Raw genomic sequence first — 19,884 nt, 5'->3', positions numbered from 1 at the left:
ATTTGTGTTAATAGCCACCTTACTTCACAAATCTCAAACAACGACATCAGAAGTCCAATAGTCACGTGATATCAACAACAAACTCCTTTTTAATGTTGTTGTACAAAATTTAAATTATATTAAATGAAAGTCTAATACCTTTTGTAAAAACCAGAAAAAACATATAATTCTCAACATATTTCGAGAACAACTACAAGAAACTTGGTCAGTCTGATTCATCAAGCAGAGTAGTCTGGTTACCTGCTTTGTATGCTCCCTACGTGAGAGAGCAAATGTCAACATGGTAATCACGTGATACAACAAAACTCCAAAGTTGATCTTGGAATAAATATAGAGAAGTTTGTGCTCTTTCGTTTTTCTTTTTTTTGTTACAACCAGTATACAGATTTCATTTAATATTTTTTTCTACAATATTTGAAAATGACAGTTGTGAGATTCTGTGTGCTCATCTGACATGCTATCGAAATTGCTAGTACCAGCTCAAATTTTATCATCAACACATTAGTTTCACCGTCTTTCAGCAGATTAAAGATATAACAATTTTAATACCCATCCGCTAAGGGGCTATGCGCCACCATGTTGGACTCTTGTGATGCTAGAGTGGTTTTCATACCTTCCATAATAATAATAAAAATATGGATATCGAGCTGTCTGTGAAACAAAAAGTCTACTAGATGACTCCAATCCACTGAGCGTTTGGATTGTCTGAACAAATATATTTATGGCAAGCACCCAAATGATCCATACTGCCACCTCCTAATATTCTGGTTTGAAATTGATAAATTAAACTCACATAATTGTTTCAGGTGTCATGTTGTGGGGGAAAATTCCCAGATTTTTCCTTACTTCAATATTTGCAAAATTCAAGGACTTGTTATGGTCGGGGAAAAAATAATAATTTCTCCAGACTTTTTCCAGATTTTCCGGTAGCGTGGGAACCCTGTAAATAGTATTTTTCTGGTTTGGGTACATTTTAGTATCATGTTTGCACTGGGTACCTGTAGTTCTTTAGCAAAAGCATACACAGTGTATTGGAGAAATGTACTTTGTCGAGTGCAGTGAGGACAGGGACAAGATTTAACTGTTGCAACTCATTCATCCCAGAGTTCTTGTAAAAAAAAAAAAATCCTAAGCTATAATTTCCTTCCTTGGAAAAGCCAATGGACCTAACCCTAACAAACAATGGCTGGGTTGTAACAACCAATATGGGTCCAAGGACCATATATGTCTCTGCAGAGATTGATCCCTTATGTTCATGGTGTTATTGAGCACTGAGATTAGAAAGAAGGGACATCCTCTATTGTCATTGAGCACTGAGATTAGGAAGAAGGGACATCCTCTATTGTTATTGAGCACTGAGATTAGAAAGAAGGGACATCCTCTGTTGTTACTAAGCACTGAGTAATATGACCAAAAAGAAATACAAACTTGTCATTCAAATAGTGCACAAAACCTAAAATTACAAACAGACTAGATTATAATGTCACTTGCCTATAATCTAAATAAAAACAAATGATTGATTAGTGAAAGCTTCCTTTTCCATTTCTGCTCGAAAGGGAGACAAGTCTCAACTCTAATAAGGAAAATTCAGATAATTACCTGCCACATGCCACTTGGATGACATTACTTCCCATGAGTTCCATCACCTTCCTGGGAAGGATCTCATTGTTCTTCATACCATGACCAAGCTGCCCATATGTCCCTGATCCAAATGTGAACACACCTCCATCCTGATATCAACAAATTATATACAAGTGAACAACAGATGTTGTGAATAAGTCTTTTTTTAAAGTTAAAAAAACTCTCAAAAGACATATATACTTTACTCTTGGACTCTCTGCAGCTAAATCAATGATACCATAATTCTGCACCGGGACAATAAAAGTTTGAATTATATGATGGACTAAAATCATTTTCATCCAAACGTTTGCAATATGTATATTTGCATACAAAACTCTGTAGGGTCAGGTGAAAATTTCAGCCACTCTGTCTTGATTTTGTCACCATGTTTACAATTTGTTGACATTAATGATATAAATGTACCAAATTATTATATTTAATTTCAAGGAGCCCTGTATGATAAAAATGGAAATAAGGACAGACACAAATTCTGGCAATAAAAATAGGATGACCAATAAAACAGACTCATTTATACCTTCCCCTAAGATATATAAGGGTTATGGCTGTTTGTAATAGGTCAGAAGTCACAGTAAGAAGAGATCTACGAACAGATGAGATTTAGGTGAATAAAAAAGCTAAAAATATGAATTTAACATTTTGTACAAGTTTATGTTTACAATAAAATGGGACATAATTCTTACATATTTTGTGTATAACTCATTTTTTATTCATCTGAATGAACACCTTATTGAAATCAATCCTGTCTTCACCAATTGTTGCTGACATTTCGCAAAGGAAAATAAGTCACATCCTCTCAAAGAATGCATAGTTGGTACACTCATAAAGGCTGTGCTGAGCAATAGGATGCATTTTAAACATATACAAATTTATTTAACTGTTTTATTTCAAGCCAATTTTACTGTGGTGTTTCTGCTATATTAATCACGGCCACCTGAACCAATTTCTGCTGAAGGCCCCAAAATATTCCTTTTGAAATATCCCAATAAAGTTTGTGAATCCTGCTTGTCAGAACTTTTCCCTTATTCCATTCATACCTTTTTAATTTTACATTTTTCATTACAAGAAGTCATCTTAATCATTTTAAAGTTTGGTACTGCTTTTTTACACCTTAATATCTGGTCAAAATTACCTCTCCAGCCATAATAGGCAATGCTGGCAAAACTGGGCAAAGTAGGTGTGTGGAGTTCAAAATTGTCACTTTATACAAAGATTTTGCATACTTTCATATCAGATTATTAAAGCAATGATGAAGTCGAAAACTGTTTAAAACTTTTCTAATTTCACTTCACCACTGCTGCTATATAACATTAAACAGACCTCAAAAATAGGTTACAGTCAAAGAACTACAAAACAGTAGTCGCCCTCTTGAACGGCCCCCCCCTGACCAGCGGCCACCCGCTCCTTATGGCCAGAATCCATTGGCACCGACGAGTTTGTGTTCAAAAGTGCCCCTCGCAAAAGGCCACCCGGCTAACGTGACCAGCGGCCAGCATATTAGTGCAATAATATAAAATTTACCCCTCACAACCGGCCGCATTTTATTTGAATATGTATCCAGAACCAGTATTTTATTCATAATGTGTGTTAAGTAATCCGATTTCTGTTTCCCCGATGTCAGGTTTTCATTACTGAAAGAAGTGTCGAGTAAAGTACATTTACCACTAAGGTTAATATTATATCATTTATGCCTCACGAGAAGCCAAATTTATTCCATAAAAACCGAGAAAGACTCAAATTTTAATCCATACAAAAGGGTACATACATGTAATCCAATTAGCCTTACTGCTGTGTTATCATAAGATGTCTGGTTTAGTCACTGATAATTGTTAAGATTACAATTATTGAACAGTAGTAACAGCTGAGAAGTGGCAGTATCGATGTACAATACCCAAGTCAGCAGGAAAATGGTTTGATAGCCTTTATGGCTTCCCTTAGTAAGATGTTGAGCTTGTTCACTTTGATAATCAGTGGCTATTACTACTGACAATAATTGTCAAAATTACGAATCCTAACGGTCGCGAGGTCAAATCTGCGTGATGTTAATGGTACATATCGAAGCCGTTTTGGCTTCTCTCACTTAGTGTAAAGAAACGTATAAAAACAATAGGGTACCAGACTGCGACTAACGAATCAGTGACAACATCACTTCCTTTAAAAACACATGGCAATTTGTTTTGATGCATACAAAATTGTTTTATCAGTATTGTAGTTGGCAACATGAATAACTTACTGCAAAAAGATCAACATGTCATTGAGGAAAAGAAAAATTATCAGTTTAGAAGAGAAAGTGAAAGTAATTCACCTGACAGGGGTGGGGGTCGTCAAGGATCTTTGCAGAAAACTAATGTCGGGAAGACTCAGATAAACAATACCATGAACGATAATAAAACAATTCTGCAGAAGTGGGAAGGTGAAATGGACGGAGAAAGGAAGATTGTTTGAGCCAGGAGACGTTTGTATCCTGATTTGAATGACAAGAAAAAGCAACAATTTTGTCAGTTGAATTGGGATATGACGACTTTACCGCAAGTAACAGATGGTTGCAAGTGCGACACAATATTAAGTGTTCTGTCCTTAGTGGAGAATCAGCTGATCTTAATAATGAAGTTGTCGAAGATTGGGACAAAATACTAAATGATATATGCTGGAGATATGACAGCAAGGATATTTTTAATGTGACGAGACTGGTCTGTTTTTAGACTGTTCCCAACAAAGTGACAGATGATGTGATCTGTAACATAATTATAAAGACAGTTTTAAAACTATATCAGTGGTTATTCATAGCATTCTTTTGAAAATGACGACACAGTTTGTTGCACATTTATTTCACATGCATGTGATTTTTAATGAAAATATTAAATATTTAAAATTAAATGTACTTGTGACTTTCTTCATATGTATTTACTATTCGCATTTGTCATCCCCCTCTACAAAGGCCACCCACATTATAAGGCCACTTCCCTGCTGCATTAGGGGTGGCCTTATAAGAGGGGGACTACTGTATCTTCAATATCAGAAGTCTTCTTTCACATGTTTATATGATGAAATATTGGATAAAATGATTGATTCTATTGGTAATGGACCTGGTCATGACCAGTGAGCCATTAATTTACTTCAGATTGGGCAAAGGAAATGCAATTTCTCACTTGTTTTACAAAGTTCAGTATACATCAAATTAGTGCCAAAACTGACAACAGAACATAAGAGTTCATGTTCTAGCTTTCCACCTTCCTCTCTGAGGGATGCAACCATCATAAATTTCACCATTCTTCCAATCTAACTGAAGTCTGGAAGGAAGGGAATGATCTGACACAAATCCTTCTTTGAAATAATTAAGCTGTTAGGTTTAAATGATGTTCAAATAATCATTTAGAATTAAGATGTGCCACCCCTTAATTCAGTCAACAAAGCTGCTCCTTGTACTTCTGTTCTTTCTCAGGAGTGCTCCAAAAGTAGTGATGTGATACATTTGACAAATTCCATTAGTGACTAATCTACAACATTCACGCATGACACACAAACTGATCTGAGAGGGAATAGAAAGCCTAGCCCACTTTTTAAGTGGATCTGAGAAGAAAAGCATGCATTTACTAAAAATAAGACTCAGGTGAATATTGGTAATCAGCCGGTGTACTGGAATAATTTGAATGGTGAAAATGGGCTGACGATAATACTACATAGTGTGGTGTTGGCTTCTTACGTTTACAACAGTAAGATCATCAAATCTTGTGTTCCAGCATTTGACTTAAATCAGCTGACCCATGGATACAACCAATATTAATTCGTACATGTGAAAAATGGCAGGGTTTCTCAGTTCATGGGAGAAGCTATGTGGTTTATAATATGATGAAACAGTGATATTATCTTGTTTTAATTTAACCCAATGATGTTTAGGACCAGTATCTTTCAATATACAGATGATTGTCTTTTCTGTCTATCTACTGACAAAGAGAAATAATTCTTGCCCATATACCCTGTGCCACCACCAGGTGTCGCTAGTATTTTAGCTGAGCGATATACGAAAGATGGTTGCTTGCATAGGGGTGGTTGGGAGGGTTTCTAAGTAATGTGACTGGGTAGGTATTCTATGAGAAATACACGTTACTTACAAATTTACATTCTCCTTCAAATACATTCCCCAATCATATTATGTTAGGAGAATAATAGGATGAAGGAATGCTGAGTATCTGGCCACTACTTCAGGCATCCTTCTAGGGAATGATGGCTGGAATCCCCATGTGAACAACAACCTGTTCTACTACTTACATAAGCAACACAGCCTAGGGTCAATTAATCTGTGACCTATACGCATGGTTAAGAAGATAATTATTGATATATTCTTATCTACAAAATTTCAGCATAGTTAATAGGCTGTGTTGATTGTTTTTATTAGGTCTGGCGGTCATTTGGGCTGCTGCCATTGGACTTACCAGATTCAAGGTTGCCTCTGCGAAGCTAAATCTTTGGGAAAAAAACTTAAGAGGGTTGACTCTGCATGCCAGCCAACAGCTTCTACTATAACTCAGATCAAAACATTATGTTTTTACTTGAGGCTAGCAGAGACTGTTCTAATCTCATGATCAACTCAGATCTTGTGAGACAGAGTATGCAGAGCACATAGCCATTTCAGCCACGAAGCAATGGCTTGAGGGGTGATAACTTGTTTCCCAGCCTTCACTGGAAGAAAGAGGAATTTGTGTGCACCACTGCTTGTCTGTGTGTGTTTCAAGTAGTGTGCGAACAGGATCTTGCATGGCCACTGTTCTCAACCTATCTAAGGAAGACAGTGAGTGAATGAAGACTCTTTGATTACCAAAGGACGATAACCTATATTTGGCTATAAAGCCTGGTTGTGTCAAGAGAACCACTGAAACATCCAATATGAACTTAAAACGACAGCTCAGGTCAACAAAAAAGCATGTAGCTCATTCACCCTGCATGCTGAAGCTAAAGCTATCAAGAAACATGTTTTTTATAATAATAACTTTAGCAAAGTGTGGATCAAATTTATTTGAATTAAGCCATGTTAAAACCCAGGACTGATTCCATTTGGAAAACAGCGTGAAGGATTTTGGTTGATTGAGATCAATCACTAACAGATCTGATCGATTTTTATCATGCCCAATATCACATCTACCATAATCTCTAATAATTCTTGGAAAGTGTCTGATATCAAGAAGTGGTAGACTTTGACGGTAACTAAAGCCAACTGTTTCTCTTAGAAGAGCCAGAGAAAAAAGTCGATCAGCTGAGTGATAGAGCCACTTAGAGGCACAATGTTATTGATATGGCATCAATCCCTGAAAACATGTCACTATCCCTTGGTAAACTTTCAGAATGGAGGGCCTTCTTGCTCTCCACAATCAAAGGTGTTGAAATTGTTTGCTCACAAGGCTGCCTGAACAAGAAGAAGACAGTCTGGGCAGGGATGGAACAGCCATGACTGTGGTTGCTTGAATAGATCAGTAACCCAGACATTGTCCCATCTGAGAGGGGCTATCAGAATCATCTTGCATTTCTGACCCCATAACTTCTGCATTATGTTTTGTACCAAGACAATAGGGAGGTAGGCAAATGCAGACAACCCCTCCTAACTGATTGACCAAGCATCGACAGCCCAAGCTTCTGTGTCTGGAACTGGAGAGACAAAGGTGGGCAATTTGTGATTCCACCATGTCTCAAAGAAGATCAATCATCAAACACCCCCAAAGTGCACAGATCAGAATAAAGACAAATTGATGGAGAGATCATTCCGTGTGAAGGACATGTCCTTTCCTGGATAGATGATTGACACTGAGTCTGCTGTGAATGTGCCTTATTGGTACATAGATATGGAGATTATCACACCACTGCAGAAACTGCCAAATCACAACACAAAGGTTGGGCAATTTTAAAGGTAAGACACCATCATTGAGTTGTTGGACATAATGAGCACTATTTTGCCTTGGAGTCAATCATTACAGAAGTGAAATGCATTGGTGACAGCCTCCATTTGTAAAAGATTGATGTGAAGAGGCTACTGTACTGGTTTCCATGTGCCACTGATGGTAGTTAAGTCTGGCAACAGGTGGGCACCCCAACCACATGTACTGGTGTCTGTACATACCATTATTTCTGCTTGGGGCTTCTCATCTGCTACAGGAATGATCATACCATGGGCATGACTGTTTGATTGTGAACACTAGAAATGGAGCACCATTGTGCTAGCAACGTCATTTGTAAGGGGTATAGAAAAAGATGGCCAATTGGGATCAAGTCTGCTACCATATCAAATAATTGGACAAATTGCAGGAACTCTCTCGCTGAAATCAACATCTTGTTGGGAACAGACTCAATGAGTTCAACAATCCTGATTATATGAACACGAGGAAGCTGTACCTGATTCATGTGGGTGATAAGCTTCATACCCAAATGAACAAAAAGCCGGAATGGATGGAGGTCATACTTTTCCCAGTTCACTAGAAAGCCTAGATGATCTAAAAGTGAAGACTGAGTAATGCAATCCATAACCTTGATTAAAAAAATCTAAGGGCAGATGTTCAGGCCAAAGGTTATGACTTTGAACTGATAAACTGTGTTGTGGTAAGCAAACTGGTGAAATTTCTGTGGCATGGATAGGGATGTGAAAATATGATCTAGACTGATGACATACTTTTCCCATCAGATGGACAGGCCAAATGATCCTGTCATCTCCATCTTGAATTTCAGTACCCCAGAGATTGTTGCCTTTGCCCATCTTTACTTCCTGTTTTTCAATGTGTGACCTTATCTCCTGTTGCAGAAATGCATCCTTGTCCCAATCTGATGGTACATCCATGAAGAGAGGGCAGGTGGAAATGGGAGGGGGTAGGATAAATGAAATCTGAAGCCTCTCTGAAATGAACTGGATCAACCAAACAGTCTGAAGAAATTGGGAGATTCAATGAATCTGAAACTCAAGGAGGTGGCCACCCACATGTAGGCTGTCTGGCTGCCTGCCTCTGAACTTCTTTAATCTTTCTTCCAAGAGTAATGGTTACCCAAATGGGGTCATCTGTAAAGCCAGGGTAGGATGAGGCTTGAGTGACATGGACCACAGACATGTGTCATGTCATATCAGGTTGAAGAAGGCTGAAATAGTCAACTCATCTGCCTTTAAATCTAACACTGAAGACATAATGCCTATGTTCTGGACAAGCTATGATGTGGATTGGATGCACTCTTGTCCACTTTAAAAACAGTGGAACAGACATATGAATTGCAGGCAATTTTTAAAAAAAATCAAAAGCAAGGAGACCAATACTAAAGACGTCTGAGTGAGTGTTGTACCAGTGAGCTGAGAATGTTGCTGCTACTTGGCTTCCTGAAAAGAAAGCCTTAGAATTCCGTGGGTCAGCAGCACTACCTGACAGGCAGTCTCCTTAATTTTAGTTGAGTGGGGAAGGAGCCAAAAGGACGGTGTCTCTTCCTCCTGGTGGAAATTTACAGATGCTTTACCTTTATAGTCTTGATTAGTGGTAGAAGTGGAGGGTATTCTGAAGTTGCCGATACCCTATAAATATCCTTGACTGTGGCTTTGAGGCTAAATTCAGTCCATCCATGATCAGTTCCAAGTACTGATGTTTGTAAGAACTATGTCACACTCACTATGTGACAAGTCCTGACCTTGTTCTGCTTTCAGCTCTGGATAAACTATACCAGGTGGCCTGAATGACTCAATTCCGATCGCTTTGAAAATGTCACTAACTCTCACAAGTTTATAAGTAGTTAACATAAGGAAGTCCAGCACTGCCAGATCAGTCTGCTGGTTTTCCTGACATATGGTCGGCCAGGATCATGGAGATATAGAAAACTGTCCCCATTACACACTGTACCAGCCACACCAAGGGCCTGTCTGGACAGATAGATTTCTCACTGAAATCCCTGCCATATTAAGGATATGTCACTGACAGTATGGCTAAATGGATGAACCTTTCACTAAGATCCCGTAAATCCTAGTTGGCTGGACCATTTTCTCCAAAAATCCCCAATGCTGGACAATCAGTGACAACTGGACAACCAGTGATGGTGAGGCTGTATTATTAAATGGATCCAACTGATAAAGGACAAGCTATCATGCGTCTGGACTTACAGGCCTAAAGACCATGCTAGGGCATGTGGGGAGACTTGCACCCATTGACAGGTCTAAAATTAGGGGAGGCACTCCCCCAATTAGTCGGAATTGAAAGCGACAAAATTTAGGTTATCCTTGGATTTATACTGAGGATATCAGCATCATCATCTTCTTCAGTCTTTCTTTCCCATTTATGCCTTTTTGGACTATTGCATTGAACTTTGTTTTTCATGCATTTATTTGACATTTCTCCTGAAACGTCACAAGAAGAGAAAACAAAGCATAAATTAGCAATTCAGCATGTTACTAACTCACTAATACTAAAGCCCAGATTTCCTCTGTCCACGTATTACATATGATACATGTCACAGACGATATACACTTAGCATATGACAATATACACTTAGTATATGACAATATACACTTAGCATATGATAATACAGTATATGACAATATACACTTAGTATATGACAATATACACTTAGCATATGACAATGTACATTTAGTATATGACAATATACACATAGCATATGACAATATACACATAGCATATGACAATATACACTTAGTGTATACAAAACAAGAGTTATGGTTGAGTTCCTTTGCTCTGAACTTTTGCATTTCATGCATTCAGCTGACATTTCTACTGAAACGACACAAATAGAGAAAACAAAGCATAAATTAGCAATTCAGCATGTTACAAGCTCACTAATATTACCCACGTTACTAATGGAGTAATTGAAAATAGTCAGTGTTGCGTTTTGATGTCTTCTTGACTATGCTTTGAACTGCATTTCATGCATTTAGTTCACATTTCTATTGAAACGAAACAAGAAGAGAAAACAAAGCATAAATTAGTAATTTAACATATTACTAACTTGCTAAAACCAACCCCCTTACTAATGAAGTGAAAATAGTGTCACACTAGCTTGTAAATGAAAACATGGAAGTCAAAAATATCATGGTGTAACATGGGTCTTAAATAGACAAAATCCACTCAAATTTGGCAGAAATTGTGCAAATAATGTACACAACCTGTAGAAGAATGTTTGTACAATGCACAAAAAAACCCAAATTAAGTTTGGATAGTCCAATCGGAACACTAAGAGGGCTTTGGTTGTTAGAGGTAAAATGTACAATGTTATCAGAACAGAATGAAGCTAAAAAGCTTGCGACAAATGGCGGTGGCAAGGGGATATAATTGGCAAGAGTTACTACCCTTCATCTATATGAAATAGAAAAAGATGATTTTCATCTTTTAGTTGGGCTTGATTTGCATTATAACAGGGTAATATTCCTAACATAATGTAACTGGGGAATTTATTTGAAGCAGAAACCCCATATCAAAATGACCATTAGTAAAGAAAGACTAGCAATAAGATTTTCAAAATAGCCACTGTAATCAGGACCAATGGATGTGTGCGAGCATGTGTGTGTATGCATGCATGTGTTGATATTCATTGACAATAGGCCATGCCATAAGCTCTGGACGATTCAGACAAAATCTTAAATATGTACATATTGCTACTGCAGTTGCCAGCAGAGATTTAATAACAACATCTGTCAGGGCAGGCAAGACAAAAAAAAAGGTAAAGTTAATTCCTATCAACTGAATCTTGGGAACTAATAACAAACCTGAGTAAGAGCCACCGTATGATCTTCTCCACAGGAGATATACTTCACTTTCTGGTTCTTCAGGGATTTGCATAATGATGGATGTGGACGATCTGGAGAAGTGTCAAACAGGAAAAATTAATCAGCTGCACTGAAGAGTATAATACTGTAAAATTGAAATAACTCTGTTCCAACCATTAAATCGTTCAAAGGTTCATTTCTTGTAATGATTTTGTGAAAATATTTGCAAATAGTGATACAAAATATATCAATTTCAGAGAATTTTTAAATTAACCTCTGTAAAATCAGTAAAATGTATTAGGTTACCAGGTTACTCTTTCACATTACCCTATATATTCACTGAAAGCCAAGACCAACTACAAACAACATAGACCCTGATCCGGCATGATATAATTTGCTTGCTGATCAAAGTTTGTGTTCTTTGTTCAAGTGTTTAGTCCTATAAAATGCACTGACCCAGATCAGCTTGTGCATTATGTGACAGCAGATCTGTTCAGTTTGTGTAGTATCCAACTTTCAAGCAAGTATATATAATACTTGCATTTTCTTGTGAACATCATGAATTTCCCTGCTCATTTAGAGATCTATTGCTCTTTCCATTTTGTTTGTTCTTTAAGATACCAGTCTAAAAGGGGCCCCAAGTGGCCGAGTGGTCTAAATCGCTCACCATTATGGATCACTGCCATCTCACCTCTGTCTGTGTGGGTTTGAGTCTCGGGTTCGGCCTATGTGGGTATGTGAGAAAGCTTGCCAGTAGCTTCTCATGGGTCGGTGGTTCTTTCCTGGGTTCTTCCTCCACCATTAATACTGGCCACCATGTATAGCCTATATTTTGCTGAAAAATGGCATTAAATCCCACAACAACAACAACCAGTCTACAAATTTAAAATAAATCTTACCTTTCTCATCACTGACACCTAGCTGGCCAAAACTGAAAATACAATGCAATAAATGTTTAAATATTGGATTTTTAGGAGACAATTTGAAGGGACCTTTGTCAAAAAGTTACTCATACATTTCCCAAGAAAAACATTCTGTCCTTTTATATTTTGCCTTTTTCAACTGTTTAGTACAGCAACCACTCAATTCAAACACTATAACCAGTTAAATGTTATAAGAAAGGAACATAATAACAAAGCCTTTGGACTATATAGTAATTAGGAATTCAGCTGGGAAAATTAAACTCAAATGTTCTGGGGAAAAAAAATCTTATCCAAAACCATTAAATTTATTTTTACTGAAGCTTCAAAATGCAATACCACAGTGAATGCCATCTTTGCTAGCCAAGGTTCCTACATGTTAACCCTATCTACACCTTGGTGGATCAAGCAGATATTTTAGTGCTTTGTCTTAGTGACATCTACAGGATTATTTGTTTCTCTTAGTATGTAATGCCAACAAACCAATAGCATGTAACAGCAGTGCATTGTACATCGGCCAAAAATAGTGGAGGAAATAGACTTCAAAAGGAAATTTTGTAAGTTTAACATCCAAAGTATGACTACCCAAAGCACAGAATATCTACTTGAACATAATAAACAATCTTTACTTTAGCTACTTCTTGCAATAGTGCTGTAATGAAAACTCTATTTCAATACAACATCTACTCAGGAGAAATAAGTATTTAAAGATTTTCAAGATGGCTATAAAGGTGGCCATTTGGAGGTCATATCAGCATCATTTTAATATTGGCACAACTGAATCTGTCAAGAAAGTAGCATTTTCCTTAATGTTAGAAATGTCTGTTCTGGAGAAGCTTTTACAAAATTGATCAAGCTATGAGATATTACATTGGCATCACTTTCATTTGGGACCAAATATATAAAGTGAGAAGTGTTAAAGGAAACCATTTTATGGCCATATTGGATGTCTGACAGATACACTTTCATTTAAGACAAACTAGATATCATAAGAAGCATTTTAGTGTAAAACCTGTCACTGTGACGATCCATTCAGATGAAATAGCCAGAGTAAAGATTTACAAGGTGGCTACCACAACCACCATATAAGCCATCAAGTCAACATAATTTTTATTTAGGATCAACTAGAAAGCATAAGGTGTCCTTTACTGGTTTGGTGCTTTAAGACACAGAAACACAAATACCATATATACTCACATACAAGCCTTCTCACCTATAAGCTGAGCCCCCACCCACACACACACACACAGAAAATGTAAAACATTTAAAAGGGCATGACCCATGCACAAGATGACTCGTAAGTCCAGCTATATTGAAAATTTCGTTACTGCTAATCCATCCGAATGGTTGGTCATATTCACATGGGGTTTTGGTACAGAGATCCTTGGGGGCTTTAAGTTAGGCATGTGATGTCATCTTCATTGATTTACAATAATAATACAATAACAATATATACTGAAGTCAACAAGAAAACTTTTAAAAAAATTTAAGTTGAGACCTTGTCCCATGGATACGCTAACATTCCTTCTTCCAGGTATGTATTTTTAAAAACACTTATTTGTCTTATATGCAAGTATATAACGTAGGTTAATTTGTGCCAAGGCAATCAGAGTAAAGTGCCTTGCCCAAGGACACACCATAGTAGCTGACCCAGGCTGGTCTGATTGCAGGATTAGAACCTACACCCTATCAGTCAATAGTCAGGCATACCAACCACAACTACTCCTTCAATGAGAAACCCATGTAGATATGAACATCTGTTCAGGAGGAATAGTGATAACAATATTTTCAAGACAGTCACAATTACAGCCATAGTGGATTTCTGATAGGCACCAGTTTCATTCACAACCAACTACATATCATAAGATGTCTTTTAGTGAAACAGCCAAGTAAATATTACTTTCTGTTCAAGAGGATTAGCAAAAAAACAATAGTAGCAACACAGAATCTCATTCAGAACCAACACAACATCATGGAGAGTCTTTTATTGAAAACCCCATGTCAATGGCATTATCCATTCAGGAGCAGTAGAGACAAGAAGATTTTCAACAATGGCAGCCTTGGCAATCATAATTTTAGTTGAAAATGGTACCATTTGCACTTACTATATCTTGGGAGGAATGTAGAGCTGGGCACCATGAAAAATTTTGTACCACTGTATATCTGAACATACATGATATTTCCATTATAAACTGCAGTGATATTAAGGACCAACAATTCTTTGTCATGGACCTGACACTTTTGTGTTTAATTTGTGTCTGTCAATAGCTGGAAAAATAGCCTGCTCTGATTTATACCCAAATAACACATATCATATTATATATATGATATTATTTGGAAGAAAAAATTTTTTTATTTTGAGATGAAAGAAAAGAAAAAAACAGCCCCCCTCCGTTCCACAAATTCAATCACCAAATGGCCAGTAGCATATATCAGATGAATCTGCTATGTGTATTTAACTGTTGTATACATTGTGATCTAAAAGCTGTAACTAAAATGGAATGATTCAGCTTAGACTATAGTTGATACTTTGAAAGGCATTGTGCAGACATTAGAAAGACTGTTGATACAAATAGGTAATGTTGATAATGAAGCCTACAATTTTCTTGTTAATCTATCAATATAATAGTCAGGGATACTTTCAGTGGGATGCCAACACCCAGGCAAAATATTTCTCAGAGAGGTCAAGTAAACATAAAACAAACTTATTCAGCAAACAATATTTTTTTTAATGTTCTTGAGAAATTACCTTAAGTTCAGGCAGAAGACAAATGTACTTCTGAAAATCATAGGATGATTCGCAGTCTTACAAAAAAATACATATAATTAACACATTTACATAATCTAGTAAATAAATAAAACATAACGTGTGGGTTTCTGTTGTTGCTTTTTTAAAATCTGAACTTTTCAGAAAGCTGGATTTTACCCAATTAGGTATCATAACATTCCATTTGAAAACCATGTTGGCATAAATGACACATGACAAATATGTGATCAAAGGAACGTAAATGTAATCATATTTGTAACATTCCCCATTATTCTGTGGGTGGCAGATACAAGAATTTTGCAAAACAATAAGGAATACTATTTTTAACTATTTTGTCATGAATAATGAAAATACGTTGTTCATATCATTAATATCATTACAAGATTCCTTGGGATAGAAAAACTGACATACTGGTACAGTGAAACGTATCGTGGGTACATACCACTGGAAAATATATTGCGGTTAACCACTGTGCCAGTAATACCAAAAACCTCTAGTTGAATGTGAATGCAAAGTTTCATACTAAAACTCCTATCACCAGCTGAGCTCAAACTGAAGGACAAAATGTAGATCTAAAAATATGCATAAAACTCTATCCATGTGACCGCGCTGCCACAATGCAAATCATATCCCAAACATCAAACTATCTAATACAGAGGTTCTAAAACTGTGGTCCTCAGAAAATTGGTGGTCCATGAGCTCCATTCAAGTGGTCCACTGAAAGGTTTAAAATAGTTACCTAACAGCAAAGTAAACATGAGGAAAGATCATTAATTGGTCCATCAAAACTCAAAGCAGTTTTAAAGTGGTCTATGTACAAAAAAAATGTTTGGTAACCAATGATCTAAAACAACATTTGAACCACAACCAATGTTTGCAAGGGTGATCAGGAACAACAAGTCTTTGTATTTTAAAATAACAATGGTGACTTGTACATAACGGTATTGACAAGATAATTATAAAAGTCTCAGAGTTCCTCTTCAATAACAGATGGTTACCAGTCATCTATCTACCCTAACACCCATGAATAAACTCTAAAATACAAAAACACATATTGTAATGTCTCCTTACCTATTTTTTCCCCAGCCAAAGACCTGTCCAGACTGTGAGAGGATAAAGCTATGACATCCACCTGTAGCTACCTGTGCCACTGGAATTCCTTGCAGACACTGGATGGGATTAGGCTTGTCACAGGTCTCCATGGAATTTCCCAGGCCTAGCTGACAAAAACGGTTATCTCCCCAGCTGAATATCATGCCATCTGGAAAATTAAACACAGTCAACACTATCACAAGCAGCCTCTAGCTTAGTTTTTGAAATTGCAACCATCTATGGTGCCTCCACACATCAATTTTCAGTATAACCAAGTCATTTTTTCTAAAGATTTTACAATTTGTTTTGACTGTAGTCCAGCAGATTCTTAAAGCTAAATGGTGGTCACTTATTAGTGGTCGATTTCAACAAAAATATTATTGGGACCTTGATAATTCTCACCTGGCTTATGTAACTTAACAGTTGACCTTTTCACTAAGCTGGCTTCTGTATATTGTAAGAATATAACCCTTTGTAAACCATCTCCCAACCATTATGGCATGTAGATTTTACCAACTTTACTATGGTCTAAAGAAACATTTTTTCAAGGGAAAAGGTATATGTAATATTCATAATTCTTGCTCACACTTAAACTGATACAACATCTTGATGATACAGACCTATTTATAAAAGTTTTGTCAAAATCAGATGAGAAATAGTCATTAGAGAAGGAATAAGCTCAGCAAACCAGATGCAAAATCACATATATGCAAATCATAAACCTGTTTAAAACCATAATGATATACTGTATATACTCACTTGTACTTATACCATATATTATTGCTTATAATGACGAATCAAACTGAAAACTGCACAGACCCAGATCTGCCACTGCATAATACATGGGTCTATGCAGCTGGTTAGGAACAATCAGTAGAACAAACAAAACCAACCCTGACCTGCAGGCATATTATACAATGGCAGATCATGATCTTTGTTGTTTGCAGTCTGACTTGATTTTAAGTGAGTATATATGATAAGCTAATTTCTCAAGTTTAAGCAAAATCCAGTCTATCAGTCCTTGTTAGAAGCAACAAGCTCAACAAATACAAGATTGCATCATAAGTATGTGTAGATTTTGTTCATAATCAGACTCTTCCAACATCCCCATAATGTACAAAACTTTTGAAGAACTTTGATCATAAATACCCAAAACAGCCAAGTAATTTACCATGTGAAATTGTAATGAAATGCAAGCCAAATTCAGAATGAATGCACTTTCTGGAAACCATAATATGGAAGTCAAATATGTTTCTTTAATAATGAACACCTGATCACTGTACACTAGGAGTACAACCACTATGTCAAATATGGATCAAACAAAATCTTTTGGACTAAATTTTTTGAAGGGCTTGATGAAATTAACTTTTAAAAGTCAAATTTTGAAACATTTCTGTTACAGTATATGTATCAAGTCCCTCTTTCAAATCATAAAGTTCTTGAAATAAAAACATCTGTATGCTTTGACTGCCAGGCAGTTGGATCTGGAACTGGTTGTTGTTGTTACTGTTGTGGATTTAACATCATTTTTTAGCACATCATAAGCTATACATGATGGCCAATATATCTGATGGAGGAAGAACCTGCGAACATCCTGTGAAGAACCACCAACCTATGGGAAGCTGGTGGCAAGCTTTCTTACATACCTACATTGGCTGGGTCCGAGACTTGAACCTATGCAGACCATGGAGTTATGTCAGCAATCTTTAAAGGCAAGCACTTTAGATGATTTTAGATGCAAGCACTTTAGATGATTGAGCTACCCTGGGCCCCAATCTGGGACTGGAGAGACATAGATTGGAGGTTTGCATTCCACAATGTCACAACGAGATCTGAAAGGTGACCCCAGTGGGCACAGATTCATCTGAACATAGAAGGGTGAAGAGACTGGTTAGTTTGAATTAGACGATTCCTTTATGATGAGGAGTGTGCTAGGAGACTGAGCATGCCCAGGATGTGGCAGATTTGGCTATGGATTTGTTGATGATGACACCTCCTGAGAAAATTTTGCCTTCTACTGTAGTCTGCTACATTGGAGTGGTCAAATGAACAGGCCCTTTCCAAACAGCATTACATGACAATATTTAACTGCATTCATTATGGCCTTCATCTCCAGGAGCCTGATGTGCAATGAACATTCGCAAAGTGACACCTTGCTGGATGGAAGGTTTGAAAGCAAAATGAAGAACCAGTTACACTTGTCTTCATACTGTTCAGTATAGAAAAAGATTATCTGCTGGTTTGCAGCACAGCCTGTTGAAAGAACTGACCTCTGGGTTGCAATTCAGAAGGTGTGACCAGATGGATGACTGAAATGGATGGTTCCAACTGGAATGACAGTTAGCTGCAACAATAGCGGGTAAAACATGTTAGTGAGGTTATTATCATACCTTCAGGCACCCAGATTTGCAGGTACCAAGCCATGCTTGGGCATGCAGGGGGTGGCATGAGACTTGTGCCAACTGGGACAACAAAATTTCAGAGATTAATCTGTCAATTCCATGTCTGTATTTGAAAAACAAGACAAATGGGGTGATAAAATCTTCCCTTAAGCTAAAATCTACATGGTCATCTCATGAACAAGTCAACTCATCTGTGACCTGAGCAATGCTTGGGACAGGTGTAGCATGGACACATCCAATGCCACCGGATTCTATACATCTTGCTGACCAGATGTTATGGCAGCTGATGGCATGGCTTGAACAATCATAGAAGGGAGAAATACTATCAAAGAACCCCTGACTACAATAGCCACAGACAAGGTTTTGGATGTGACTATCCATCAACATCATCTTTGTCTCTCTTCCCTTCCAATATCATCTTTTATATAGCACCATGGACCGTGTCTCTTCTGACCACAAACTACAAATGCTAAAAGGCAATGTTGACAAGCATCTTGTGCAGACAAGGTATGTGCCTTCATGGTAATGGATATGAATGTAGATGGGTCTAATAATCAGAGGCAATAATTCAACTAAACAATGACACAGAACACTACTGAGAAAAATTCTAATCAATAAAAAGCAGCGTATAAAATTCTGCTGAAATCCAATCAGAGAGATTTACTAATATGTGTGTGTGTGTGTGTGTGTGTGTGTGTGTGTATGTATAGTTTAAAGAGAATTCAACAGAATCCTGGCTATCTAGTACAAATTAAAGGTTAGGTTTTATAAAAGTTAAGGTAAAATTCAACACAACCTGGCAAATATTATGGTCATGACCCATGATTTGCATATGGATCAATCCCTTTGCACTTGCAATATTTTTTGAGTTATTGCCCTTTCTGTCTATAACAATGTATGACATAATCTTGTTAACATGACTGGTCTGTTGCTTTTCCCTGCAACTAGTCCCCTGACCTCATTAAGGGCTGGGGTATAAAAAGATAATGAAATGGGTCTCAATAAGTTCAACTATTTCAGTATGGATATAAGTTCTCAAAAACAAAGGGAGCTTTATCTCTAACCAACTCAAGATAGTGCTGCGGGGTATTACAATGGTAGCTTCAACTTTGTCTCCCTCCTTCAAAACATCTGTATATACAGTGACATATGGCCATGACTGGAGGCTGATTTCATTAGATTTACTCTGAAAAAATGAGATGATTGGTAAAGGACTTTTTAAAAAGGCAAAGTGTAATTTGGGCGTGTGGATAGGAAGGATCTTAACACATTAACCCCTAGCAATGACTTTACAGGGCAGGAGGTAGTAGCCTACTGCCGAGCTCTGTAGCATCA

The 19,884-nt window shown here is 37.1% G+C and overlaps 1 protein-coding gene across 3 annotated transcripts in view; it reads right to left on the bottom strand.

The window, feature by feature from the left end:
• The window catches only part of LOC149802998 (putative E3 ubiquitin-protein ligase HERC4), a 155,588-nt gene that overhangs the window by 112,091 nt on the left and 23,613 nt on the right, over positions 1-19,884 (bottom strand). For all 3 annotated transcript variants that reach the window (XM_089952541.1, XM_089952543.1, XM_089952542.1), the window contains exons 5-8: positions 16,127-16,316; positions 12,268-12,299; positions 11,369-11,460; positions 1,600-1,730 (exon numbers count right to left, since the gene is read on the bottom strand). In XM_089952541.1, the coding sequence (XP_089808667.1) occupies positions 1,600-1,730; positions 11,369-11,460; positions 12,268-12,299; positions 16,127-16,316 (445 nt within the window). The remainder of the gene's footprint in view (positions 1-1,599; positions 1,731-11,368; positions 11,461-12,267; positions 12,300-16,126; positions 16,317-19,884) is intronic.

This window comes from Sinohyriopsis cumingii, chromosome 3 (assembly GCF_028554795.1).
Source record: "Sinohyriopsis cumingii isolate HCF-2022 chromosome 3, ASM2855479v2, whole genome shotgun sequence".
In the NCBI taxonomy this organism is placed as follows: domain Eukaryota; kingdom Metazoa; phylum Mollusca; class Bivalvia; order Unionida; family Unionidae; genus Sinohyriopsis; species Sinohyriopsis cumingii.
Note: the sequence above shows the minus strand (reverse complement) of the source record. Positions and strands in the feature narration are given on the sequence as shown.